This window comes from Anomaloglossus baeobatrachus, chromosome 1 (assembly GCF_048569485.1).
Source record: "Anomaloglossus baeobatrachus isolate aAnoBae1 chromosome 1, aAnoBae1.hap1, whole genome shotgun sequence".
NCBI lineage: Eukaryota > Metazoa > Chordata > Amphibia > Anura > Aromobatidae > Anomaloglossus > Anomaloglossus baeobatrachus.
Genome location: NC_134353.1, coordinates 154,285,996 through 154,298,680, shown reverse-complemented (window position 1 = coordinate 154,298,680; position 12,685 = coordinate 154,285,996). Strand labels below are relative to the sequence as shown.

Sequence of the window (12,685 nt, the reverse complement as noted above, 5' to 3'; positions counted from 1 at the left end):
TAGTTCCAAAAAAAGGACGGTACCTTCCGGCCCATCCTGGATCTCAAGCTTCTCAACAAGCATGTCCGGGTGCGGCATTTTCGCATGGAGTCTCTGCGATCAGTCATTGCCTCTATGACCCAAGGGGAGTTCCTGGCGTCCATCGACATCAGAGATTCCTATCTACATGTGCCAATCGCAGTGTCACATCAGCGTTGGTTACGTTTTGCGATAGGAGAGGATCATTTCCAATTCGTGGCTCTCCCCTTCGGGTTAGCCATGGCCCCTCGGGTATTCACCAAGGTCATGGCGGCAGTGATTGCGGTCCTGCACCTCCAGGGGTTAGCAGTGCTTCCTTATCTGGACGACCTTCTGGTCAAGGGTCCATCCAGCGCAGACTGTCAGCCGGAGTGTTTCGCTCACTCTCGCCACCCTAGCCCAATTCGGGTGGATTGTCAATCTTCCAAAGTCCACTCTGACTCCGACCCAGAGTCTCACGTACCTAGGGATGCAGTTCGAGACTTTGCCGGCACTTGTGAAGTTTCCCTTAATCAAACAGCAGTCTCTCCGGCTAGCGGTGCGCTCTCTCCTGAGGCCCCGCCGTTATTCCCTCAGGCGCCTGATGCAGGTGCTGGGTCAAATGGTGGCTTCCATGGAGGCGGTTCCCTTTGCCCAGTTCCATCTGCGTCCTCTGCAGCTGGACATTCTCCGTTGTTGGGACAAGCGGCCTTCCTCCTTACAGAGGTTAGTGGCTCTGTCGCCACGGACCAGGAGCTCTCTTCAGTGGTGGCTTCGACCCCTCTCCCTGTCCCAAGGGCGCTCCTTCCTGGCTCCGTCCTGGGTGATTCTCACCACGGATGCCAGCCTATGCGGCTGGGGAGCGGTACATCTCCACCACAGAGCTCAGGGCACTTGGACTCCGTCCAAGTCAGCCCTTTCAATCAATGTGCTGGAAACCAGAGCTGTGCTTCTAGCTCTCCTAGCCTTTCACCACCTGTTGGCGGGCAGGCACATTCAAGTCCAGTCAGACAACGCGACAGCGGTTGCCTACATCAATCACCAAGGCGGGACACGCAGCCGCCTGGCAATGTTGGAGGTCCAACGTATTCTTCAATGGGCAGAGGACTCCAAGTCCACCATATCCGCAGTCCACATCCCTGGCGTAGAAAACTGGGAGGCAGATTATCTCAACCGTCAATCCGTGGACGGTGGCGAGTGGTCTCTTCACCCGGCAGTGTTTCAGTCAATCTGCCGCAAGTGGGGCACTCCGGACGTGGACCTAATGGCATCCCGTCACAACAACAAGGTTCCGGTTTACGTGGCTCGCTCCCACGATCCTCAGGCCTTCGCCGCGGACGCTCTGGTTCAAGACTGGTCCCAGTTTCGTCTGTCCTACGTGTTTCCCCCTCTAGCTCTCTTGCCCAGAGTCCTGCGCAAGATCAGAATGGTGGGCCGTCGAGTCATCCTCATTGCACCGGACTGGCCCAGGCGAGCTTGGTATCCGGACCTGCTCCAACTGTGCGTGGAGATGCCGTGGCATCTTCCGGACCGTCCAGACCTGCTCTCGCAAGGTCCGTTTTTCCGCCCGAATTCTGCGGCACTCAAATTGACGGCGTGGCTCTTGAGTCCTGGATTTTGACGGCTTCTGGTATTCCTCCTGAAGTCATCTCCACTATGACTCGGGCCCGTAAGTCTTCCTCCGTCAAGATCTATCACAGGACTTGGAAAATTTTCCTGTCCTGGTGTCGCTCTTCCGGCCATTCTCCTTGGCCATTTTCGTTGCCGACCCTTCTGTCTTTTACAGTCCGGTCTGCAGCTGGGACTGTCCCTCAACTCTCTCAAGGGACAAGTCTCAGCTCTATCAGTGCTGTTCCAGCGGCGTCTCGCCTGGCTGGCTCAGATCCGCACCTTCATGCAAGGTGCGTCTCACATCATTCCGCCTTATCGGCGGCCCTTGGATCTCTGGGACCTTAACTTGGTCCTCACGGTATTACAGAAACCCCCCTTTGAGCCTCCTAGGGAGGTTTCTTTGTATCGTCTTTCTCAAAAGGTGGCCTTTCTAGTTGCCATAACTTCTCTCAGGAGAGCCTCTGATTTGGCTGCGCTCTCCTCGGAGTCACCTTTTTTGGTTTTTCACCAAGACAAGGTAGTTCTCCGTCCGACCCCGGACTTTCTTCCTAAGGTGGTTTCTCCCTTCCACCTTAACCAGTTTATTTCCTTGCCTTCCTTCTGTCCGGCCCCTGTTCATCGCTTTGAGAAAGCGCTGCATACTCTAGATCTGGTGCGTGCTCTCCGGATTTATGTGGCTCGCACCACTGCGCTTAGGCGGTGGGTGCACCTCTCTTTTTGTGCTAACCACAGGGCGGCGCAAGGGTCTCTCTGCTTCTAAGCCGACCTTGGCCCGTTGGATTAGATCGACCATTTCGGACGCCTACCAGAGTACTCAGGTGCCTCCCCCGCCGGGGATCAAAGCACACTCGACCAGAGCTGTCGGTGCCTCTTGGGCTTTTAGGCACCAGGTTACGGCTCAACAAGTCTGTCAGGCTGCCACTTGGACTAGCCTGCATACCTTTTCGAAGCACTACCAAGTGCATGCTCATGCTTCGGCAGATGCGAGCTTGGGCAGACGCATCCTTCAGGCGGCTGTCGCCCACTTGTGAAGTTAGGCTCCGCCTACTTCTTAGTTTTTTTTCTGTTTATTCCCACCCAGGGACAGCTTTGGAACGTCCCATGGTCTGGGTCTCCCAAAGGAACGATAAAGAAAAAGAGAATTTTGTTTACTTACCGTAAATTCTTTTTCTTATAGTTCCGTATTGGGAGACCCAGCTCCCTCCCTGTTGCCTGTTGGCAATTTTCTTGTTCTGTGTGTTATCACCGGCTGTTGTCGTGGACAGAGTCTCCGGTTGTTCCAGTTCTTACTCGGTTCTACTTGTGGGTGGCTATTCTCCTTCAGCTTTTGCACTAAACTGGCTAGGACTGGCTACCAGGGGGTGTATAAGCTCAGAGGGAGGAGCTACACTTTTAAGTGTAGTACTTTGTGTGTCCTCCGGAGTCAGAAGCTAAACACCCATGGTCTGGGTCTCCCAATACGGAACTATAAGAAAAAGAATTTACGGTAAGTAACAAAATTCTCTTTTTTTTCACTTCTTGAATGATCCCTGGTACAGTCAGTTCCCTGGTGAACACAGATGAGAATTGCCTATTTAATATCTCAGTCTTATGATTGTCCTCTATAACTAACTTATTATATTTTAAGGGGCCGATACTGTCCTTTGTTTTCCTTTTGGCATTAATGTATTTATAAAAGAGTTTGGGATTTATTTTAATGTCATTGGCGATTTTTGTTTTCGTAGCGAATTTTGCTTGTTTGATTTCTTTTTTACATTTCCTATTGATATCTTTATACTCCTGCAATGCTATTTCTGTATTCTCAGCCTTTAAGATTTTAAACACCCTTTGTTTTTGTTTTATTATACTTTGTACAATCTTATTTATCCATAGTGGTTTCTTTTTATTCCTGGACATTTTATTACCAGAGGGTATATGTTTTTTACAGGACTCTAGTAGTATACCCTTAAACTTGCCACATTTATGTTCGGTATCCCCAGTTACCATAACATTGTCCCAATCTACACATTTAATCTCTTCCCTTTAATTTGTTGAAATCCGCTTTCCTAAAATTCCAGGTTTTAGCATTACCCCTTTGAAATGTTCTATTGAATATTACGTTGAGGCTTACCATATTATGATCGCTGGTGCCCAAGTGCTCCCGGACCTGTAGATCTGAAATTGTATCCGGTCTATTTGACAGGACCAGATCTAGCAAATTATCTCCCCTCGTCGGTTCATTTACCATCTGAGAGAAGAAATTGTCTTGAATAGTAGATAAGAACTTACAGCTTTTAGCACAACCAGAAGATTCTATGTCCCACTGAATGTCTGGATAGTTGAAATCCCCCTTAATAAGAACCCGATTATTATTATTATTATTATTATTATTATTATTATTATTATTAGCTGCCTTTTCAATTTGTTCCAGCATTTCACTCTCTATTTGTTCAGGTATGTTAGGAGGCTTATAGCAAACTCCAATTAGCATGTTTCCGTTATTCCCCTCCCCATGTACATTTACCCATACTGACTCTACATTGTTGCAGTTCCCCCCCCAGTCATCATTCAACACAGGTTTTAGGTCAGATTTGATAAATATACACACCCCACCACCTTTTTTGTCTTCCTGTCCGTCCTTCCTGTCATTCTTATGGCGTTCTGCTATCTCCTTCGGTCCAGTTGAGAATGATCGATCACCGCTCCATTAATGTGAAGCCCCACAGGTGTTGTGTAGCATTACCTTCAGGGACTCCACGTGGGATGGTCTGGTCACAGGTAGGTTGCTTCTTTAGGAGTTTCATGACGCCACTCTCGGTATTGCGGTCAGAGGACAGCCGCTGCAGGTTAGGGGACGCCTGGGGCTGGTGTTGTGTGCAGATGGGTGTCGTGGCCTCCCGAGAGTGAGGCAGGCCCCAGGGTCCGGTTGGAGTGTGTGTGGAACCACAAGTAGCAGAATGACTCAGGCACAGTCCAGACAGTCTTTCTGGGTTTTCACTCACAATTGATGGCAGGGTGAGTACCCGGGCGTAGCTGGGATGAACCAGAGGAAACCAGGCACTCTGTCAGGCTGACTTGTGAGGGTGACTACCGACTCGCCCTCCTAGCCCTGGCGTTTTTGGGGTGACCCCGACTTGTAGTCCTGCTGGGGTCGTCCAGGGAAGTTGCTGCTGCCTATTCTTTCCTCGTTTCGGCCCATTTGCTTGTAGCCTGGACCAGGTCACTCCGGCTGCTTGCCTCCTGTGAGCTATGGGGCCCTCTCTTTGCTACGTGGCTGCAGACTGTGGTGTTATAGTGAGGGTCTGAAGTGCCCCCTCCGGCAGGTTTGGCAGGGAAAACTAAATGAATCTCTGCACTGGGACCTGTGACCCTTGCGGGCCTGGTAACTCCCTGGCAGTCCCCGTACTCAGCCACCCCTCTGCTCTTTCTAGCCTTGGGTGGATTTCGGGCGGCACTACCAGGTGACCGATCTCCCCCCGTCGGTAGCCACTGCACGTGCTTTGTCATATTGTGCCAGGCTCCAGGGTCTGCTTCCTGCGTCTGCTCTCCCTGAGCTGCACTCACTAACTGGCTCACTACTTCCTCCCCACTATGCCTGCCTACGCAACTTAGCAACCAGGCTCTCTACCACACCCCTTGAGTGGACATGGAGGCCATGCCCCCTCCTGGATTCCCCAGGGGTCCCTATCAAAGGTAAATGTGGGAGACCTGATTACTATGCGCCTGTGTAATCACACCTTGGTCAGCCTTCTGGATTACCTGTATTGTACTGCCCCCAGCATGGGTGCAGTACTCAGTGGTGCCTGACCAGGTCAGGGGTGCCACATTAACATAGAGCTCTCTTCTGTCACTGTAACCGGTGACACCATTGCCCCATACCAGAGATGCCAACTTTTTTTTTCTGAGCAGCCTATCAAAAAAAAATACTAATAATTTTTTCAGACACAGTGCGAGACAATTATTAGTGATTCTTAGTGACTGATGTCTTCAACCCATCATTTTGATGTGAAAATATCAGCTGGCTTCATTGTAAATTGTAAAAATAAGCATAATATTATGTCTGGAATTATCATCAAGCTTCTCCAGTTCTCCAATAATCACTGATGCATAAATAAAAGTTCACAGTACGGGGAAATAGTGCCCTATTTTCACAGTCGATCCAGGAATTTCTGGACAGTTGACAACCCTGCCCCCTACCTCTCAAACCACAAGCATTGTAAGAAAATACCGCTGAGTTTCGTTGGGCATATACAATAAAACGTGAATAGGATCAACTTTCTGTGACCTCCAACGCCTCTATGGTGCTCAGAACTAGATTGCCAAGAACCAAAGCGGAGTATGTGACTGGAGAATCCATGTAGACCTCATTTTTGTCTGTAGTCTGGAGGCTCCAAAACCTTGTTCTGGTACACGGATCTGCATAGGAGCTGTAGATGTAAAATATTTTCATTTGTGCTGTAGTAAAATATCTTTAGACACATTAAATGCTTGTTCTTCGCTATTGCAGATTCGATTACAGATCCTACCTGGCACAGAGCAAGAGATGCTATATAACTTCTATCCCTTGATGGCCGGATACCAACAGCTCCCATCTCTCAATATTAACGTGCTGAGATTCCCCAACTACACCAGTCACATGCTGAAGCGTTTCTTACCTACTCATGTATTTGTGAAGGTGGGTTCATTTATATTCCGCCTGTGCTCGTGGTGGGCTTATATTGGTTTTCCAGCTGGTATTTAGTTTGGCAGCAGTGCATGATCACTGGTCTCTTTAAAAGCCCACTGGTTGTATCATTGCTGAACCTATGACTGAGAATGGAGATGGTTTGGACAAATAAGTGCCAAAGCCTTCAAATATTTTCCAGCTTTACTTTATTTTGGTGCTACTGGGAAATCCACGTCTATAAATTCAGTCTTGAACATATAACGTCACCAAATGAAATCAATAAACAGAAAATGGACGATCCGCTTCTACTCTTGGTGGATGGGTAAAGAATGGGGAGTCCACTCATGATAAACTTAATTGGCCATATTTAATAAACGATTTAAAGTGACTATACTATGCGTTTCGGCAGATATTGCCTTCTTCAAGTACATACTGGAAGACCCTATAGAATTGTGAAATATATATATTTCACAATTCTGTAGGGACTGCCAGTATGTACTTGAAACGCATAGTATAGTCACTTTAAATCGTTTATTAAATATGGCCAATTAAGTTTAACATGAGTGGACTCCCCATTCTTTACCCATCCACCAGGAATAGGAGCGGATCGTCCATTTTCTGTTTATTATTCTCCTATTAGGAGCCCTGAGAAGGACTCCTAATCAGTGGACAAGTTCAGCAGCCACCGGTGAGATTGATGATTTTGACAATCAATACATGCCTGGTACCTCCAGCACAAGGTGAGTGCATATCTCTGCAAGCACTCCCTATTTCACCACAGACATCTACACCCAGAAAGCGCCACTTTTTCTTTGTTCTTCCCTGATGACACCTATTGTTCACCAAATTAAATCACAAATTGTTATTGCTTTGTCTTTCAGCCCCAAGGACGCCGTGTGGACGAAGACTCCATTGAAGCCGCATGAGAACAATTCCTGACCTGCATCTGCTCTATTTACATACAGTATGAAGTCTGTTCTCAATGCAATATATTTTTATTGGGTAAAATAAAATAAAAGTGATTTTGAGTGTTTGTACCTTGCAGGATGTACCAGGACATATAATGACATCCTGGCTTTTATCTATACATTCCAGTTCAGGCCAATATTCCCCTCAGTGCAAGTGTATAATGCAAGGTAGTGCAGTATTGATCGGTGAATAGCTGTAGTCTATGGAAGAGCCGTGAACGAATACCTTGTGTATCTAGTTATACATTAATATATTATAACCTATACTGTAGGTCAGACAGAGCTTGTTGTGTGATCTACAGTATTTAACCTGTGGCAGATATAATGCCTGTATATCTGTACCAAATGGCAACAAACATCTACTTAACAGAGTGAAAGCGGTAAAGTTGGCAGAAAACTTTTGACCTCTTCCTCAGGAGCTCGAATATACAAGTCAGAAGTTTGCTTTTGTAGATATAACGTATAAGCTGAGAAGTCAAAGCACACTGGTCTACATCACCAATGTATGAACGGTAATGTGCCCTTCATAGCTCTAAGCCCATATGAGCTGGTTACAGGGCGTCATCCGTCACATCATCGCTAAGTCTAGAAAGGCTCATACAGACGCGGAGTTGTACAGTTTCCCTAACATCAGTATCCTGCCAATCTCCAGTTACCATTTTCACTGATAACGCCAGAACGTCTTCATTTGCTCTGATTTCGGCTTTGGGCTGGGTCACATTGTCCACTGTAAATCGTATGTAAATAAAGAACCACATGTGATTCAATGACACTTGTCCAACTTATTATTGGGTTGTTTGTGAACTATTTAACAATTTTTAACAGTAATAACTATTTTAATCATTATTTCATATATTTTTTATGTACAGATCAAATAAGTGAAACACCTTTTCGACGTAGATGTTATGTTTTATGTACAACCTGCATCCTGATCCCTCAGTTTGTCTGCTGACCAGCTAGCTATCTACTACATGTCAGCCTGTCCATAAGAAATAGGAGATTTATAGAATCCAGAGTCCGCATGGTGGGGTTGTTCATTTAGGACCCCCAACAGCCAGCAAGTCACTATAAGGAGTGGCTCATGATCTGAGAGATCTCTTGTGCATTACACCATTTACATTGTGTGCATCAAATATGTTTTTTTTTAAACTTTTATGTCATCCTTGAAAATTTAAAAAGAGAAAGGGATGTAGCTACAAGGAATAGAAAACATCCTAAAGGGGCCGACAATCTCTCTCCCCATGATTCCAGCCCAAAACGTTACTCCACCTCCTCCTTGTTGGCGCCTTAGCCGTGTTTTCATGGGGTGTCCATCAACCAGCCATCCTTCACTCCATCCATCTGGACCATCGAGCATTGCACGGCACTCATCGTTGAACAAAACAGTTTGTAAGTCAGTCTTCATGTATCGTTTGGCCCACTGGAGCCGTTTCTGCTTGTGTGCAGTGGATAGACGTGGTCGACAGGATGGCTTACGCACAGCTGCAAACCTCTGAAGGACCCTGCATCTTGTTGTTCGGGGGATGTTGGAGGCACCAGCAGCTTCAAAAACCTCTCTGCTGCTATGACAAGGCATTTTAGCAGCTGCTCTTTTAACCTGACGCAATTGCCTGTTGGAAAGAGTCCTCAATATTTCCTTATATCAGCACGCACACGTGTGAGCTGTGAATCAGCTACATACTTCTTTATTGTGCGATGATCACGATGAAGTGTCTTGGCAATGTTGATTGTAGTCATGCCTTGACCTAAATTCTCCACAATTTGTTGCTTCTCATCAGCCGACACATCCTTTTTCTTTCCCATTTTGGCAAAAAATGTAGGCTGCTTAATAATGTGGAACAGGCTTCTTAAGGGTACCGTCACACTTTAGCGACGCAGCAGTTATCCCACCAGCGATCTGACCTGGTCAGGATCGCTGCTGCATTGCTACATGGTCGCTGGTGAGCTGTCAATCAGGCAGATCTCACCAGTGACCAGCCCCCAGCCAGCAGCGATGTGCAAGCGACGCTGCGCTTGCACGGAGCCGGCGTCTGGAAGCTGCGGACACTGGTAACTAAGCTAAACATCGGATATGGTTACCCGATGTTTACCTTAGTTACCAGTTACCAGCGCACACCGCTTAGCTTAGCGTGTGCAGGGAGCAGGAGCCGGCACTTGCAGCGTGAGAGCTGCGGAGGCTGGTAACGAAGGTAAATATCGGGTAACCACCTTGGTTACCCGATGTTTACCTTGGTTACAGCTTACCGCAGGCTGTCAGATGCCGGCTCCTGCTCCCTGCACATTCAGGATTGTTGCTCTCTCGCTGTCACACACAGTGATGTGTGCTTATCAGCGGGAGAGCAACAATAAAAAAACGAACCAGGGCTGTGTGTAACGAGCAGCGATCTCACAGCAGGGGCCAGATCACTGCTCAGTGTCACACACAGCGAGATCGCTAATGAGGTCACTGCTGCGTCACAAAAAACGTGACTCAGCAGCGATCTCAGTAGCGATCTCGCTGTGTGTGAAGTACCCCTAAGTAGTCTTGCTTTTATTTGGACACACCTTCCAAACTAATTTGCACAGGTATCTGCAATTGCTTTCAGTGACACACATCACTATCAATGAGTTTAAATGACAAATTTCTAACCTTATCACTCCTAAACTCTTTGCATAATAATTTGGAACATAGTGTATACTAACTAGAAGTAGTTTGCTCCAAACCAAGATAAAACCACTGAGTAGAATTGGCTTGTGCTGTAATTTCCACTGGGATAAAGGGTTTGGCCATTGTCATTTACTGTATGTAGGGATTATTACAGTAATGGCATGCTGATTGGCACGGCACACCCTCAGCCTCCCTGGATGAAAGACATATGGAACAGTAAATCCTGCCAACTGCCTGGCAGCCCGGAGAAAGCACAAAGTGCTGATGGATGTTGTCTGCGCTCACCGGAGTAATAATAGCTTTGTCTAATGCGGGGATAAAACTTTCTGTAAACCATTGTCTGGTCGAGATTAGTGAAAGGATCAAACATTGACCAAAATATTGATCCTGACGTTGGATGTTGTAATGTATTTGGAATCCTGTAAGTGGTTATCGCTGTGTGTTACCACAAGTGTTAATATAATGGATTACCCAGCTCTCCACAATGTATGCCATGGGGTAGATGAGATGGGCATATGCGCATTTTAGAACTATAAGCAATATTAAAGCTTCTTGCTCCTAGGTTTGGAGGTGCCATATTTTCTATTAAAACATACTGTACAAAATACAACAAAATCTGTGGGACAGAAGTGTAACTATTGGAAATGCAAAGATAATTACACCAGTCCCTGCGATCTGGCAAAGCCAAAAGGTTACCCTGCCACCTAACCCTAACAAGACACAAGTAGTTGGGGTTCCACGCATTAGAATTAAGAATCTGAAGGTTCAGAGAAGGAGAATGATGGAAAGAGATACTGTACAAAGAAAGCAGGAATGTGTCCACGACTATTGTTCCTTGTTTGATCCCTGTGATAAAATTCACTACGGCTGACCTTGGGGTATTACATTTTTGACATGTGCGGGGGGGTCTCTGTACTGGGGCCACAACAGTACAAAGAATATCTTCTACAGTTTATCACATAAAAATGCGAATAAAACGTGCAACACAAGGAACACTAGATCATTCCCCCAAAAAAAGCCTTCCACCTGCATTGTCTCCATACACACTTCTTCAAACTATACATTTAAAGCAGATTCTAGCTATGGACAAAGCTTAAATCCTTTAACTAAGATTTTTGCACCAATTTGTATGGATGCATTACGATCAGAAACAGAAGATCAAATGTGGCTAGATCCTCCTGTGAACACTGTTAAACCTGGGCGACCCTACCAGTGCTTGTTGGGGGAAGAGGCAGAATTAGGATATATAAAAAGCTATAGAAAGCAGCAGTTTAGAGTGACACCGCCGTGTAGCAGATCCTTGTAGCGCGGGCTCCATTTACTGCCGAGAGACACCAGAAAATACAGTATGGGCCACAAGTAGGCAGACCACAAGTAGGACCACTGAGATTTCTCAGTCATCTGAAGATTACTTTGCTCTTTTCTGCTCGAATCGCCACAATGCAGAGGTTTCTATATGATTAATGATCCTGCACTAAGTTAACTACCATATACAGGATTTGTAGCTCTTATGTGAGGGCAGCGACCATAGGTGGACCCTGAAACTTGTTCCATTAATATGATTTATTCCACGTTATTAGCTCAGGTCATTGGGTGGAAGACGCGGGAGCACTGACCAGAAAGTGCAATTACAATATAACCTAATGGGGTCTGTGCTGTAACAAGGGACACACCTTTTACATTACAGGAGCCTTCGGGGCCTGAAATGTAGTAACAGCACAGAAAAACTAGGCATAACTTGTTTCGCTAATTACTTCAAAGAGAAGGGAAAGTTCCAAGTAATGGCGCTATGTTTTATGGAAAGCGATACACGTCAATGCAAATGTGAGTGACTGAACTTTACAAAGATACAATGGCTAAACATCTCTCATTTCAATTATTCATAGCAGATATGCACATTCCATTTTCATGTTTTTCACTTTTTTCAGAGAGTCCATTGTATTTTTCAGTCTAGCATTCCCGTAGCATTTCTGCTTTTCATTATTCCCCTATACATTGACTGGTGTGCAACTCTTTATCCTATTGTTTAGTTGTATATTTTTGAGTCTTGCACCTTGTTCACACCATAGGTGTTCCAGACGTACATTTTTTAATAAACTTTACAAAGAGACATCAGTAGTGTACGGTCATTATTAGGTGGACTTATTATTTATCATTTTTAGAACTAATATTCCTTATGGCACAGTTGGGCGAATATACAGAGAGTTGGTCTGTATTACAACCGTGTGTATAAGATTTCATTAAATCCACAGCATGTTAATTATTTCCAGGGATGTTACTGCCGATCTCACCCTTTACAATGCACATGATGTGCATGCGTGTCCCAGGTGTATTTTCACTGCTGACCTGCAGGTATTGTTTTCAGCTTGTGGATGACATTCTATAAAGTCTCATGCATGATAATGGTATTAAAATATAGCTGATTTTCTCTACAGAAAATCCACTGCATTTTCTTTACATCAGAATATGTCCGAAACCTTCAAGGCTGAATCTAATGTCCTGATTATCCAGGTTTGAGTAGAATGCATTTATGTGAATGGCACTGTAACGCTCACGGCCGGTGTAGAGGCAACGAGCGGGATTAGTGGACCCACTGGACCACGGGGAACTCTGGTTTACCCTTTAGTGAGAGGCGTGTAACCAAGTGTGCCAGGTACCACTCCCAGGGCAGTGACTGGGACTGTGGCAGCTACCCCCAGGACAGGTGATGGACTCAGATATAGATGGGCACAGGTGGGGTGACAGGCAGGCTGGACAGGCAGGTATAGACAGCAATGGTGGGCACGGCAGGGACAGTCAGGTATAGGAAGGCAGGTA

The 12,685-nt window shown here is 46.1% G+C and overlaps 1 protein-coding gene across 1 annotated transcript in view; it reads left to right on the top strand.

Annotated features, from left to right (window-relative positions):
* The window catches only part of TRAPPC11 (trafficking protein particle complex subunit 11), a 155,308-nt gene extending 147,320 nt beyond the window's left edge, over positions 1 to 7,988 (top strand). The window contains exons 29-30 of the mRNA XM_075347156.1: positions 6,095 to 6,262; positions 7,135 to 7,988. Coding sequence (XP_075203271.1) covers positions 6,095 to 6,262; positions 7,135 to 7,179 — 213 coding nt within the window. The 3' untranslated portion in view covers positions 7,180 to 7,988. The remainder of the gene's footprint in view (positions 1 to 6,094; positions 6,263 to 7,134) is intronic.
* Positions 7,989 to 12,685: the final 4,697 nt, after the last annotated feature.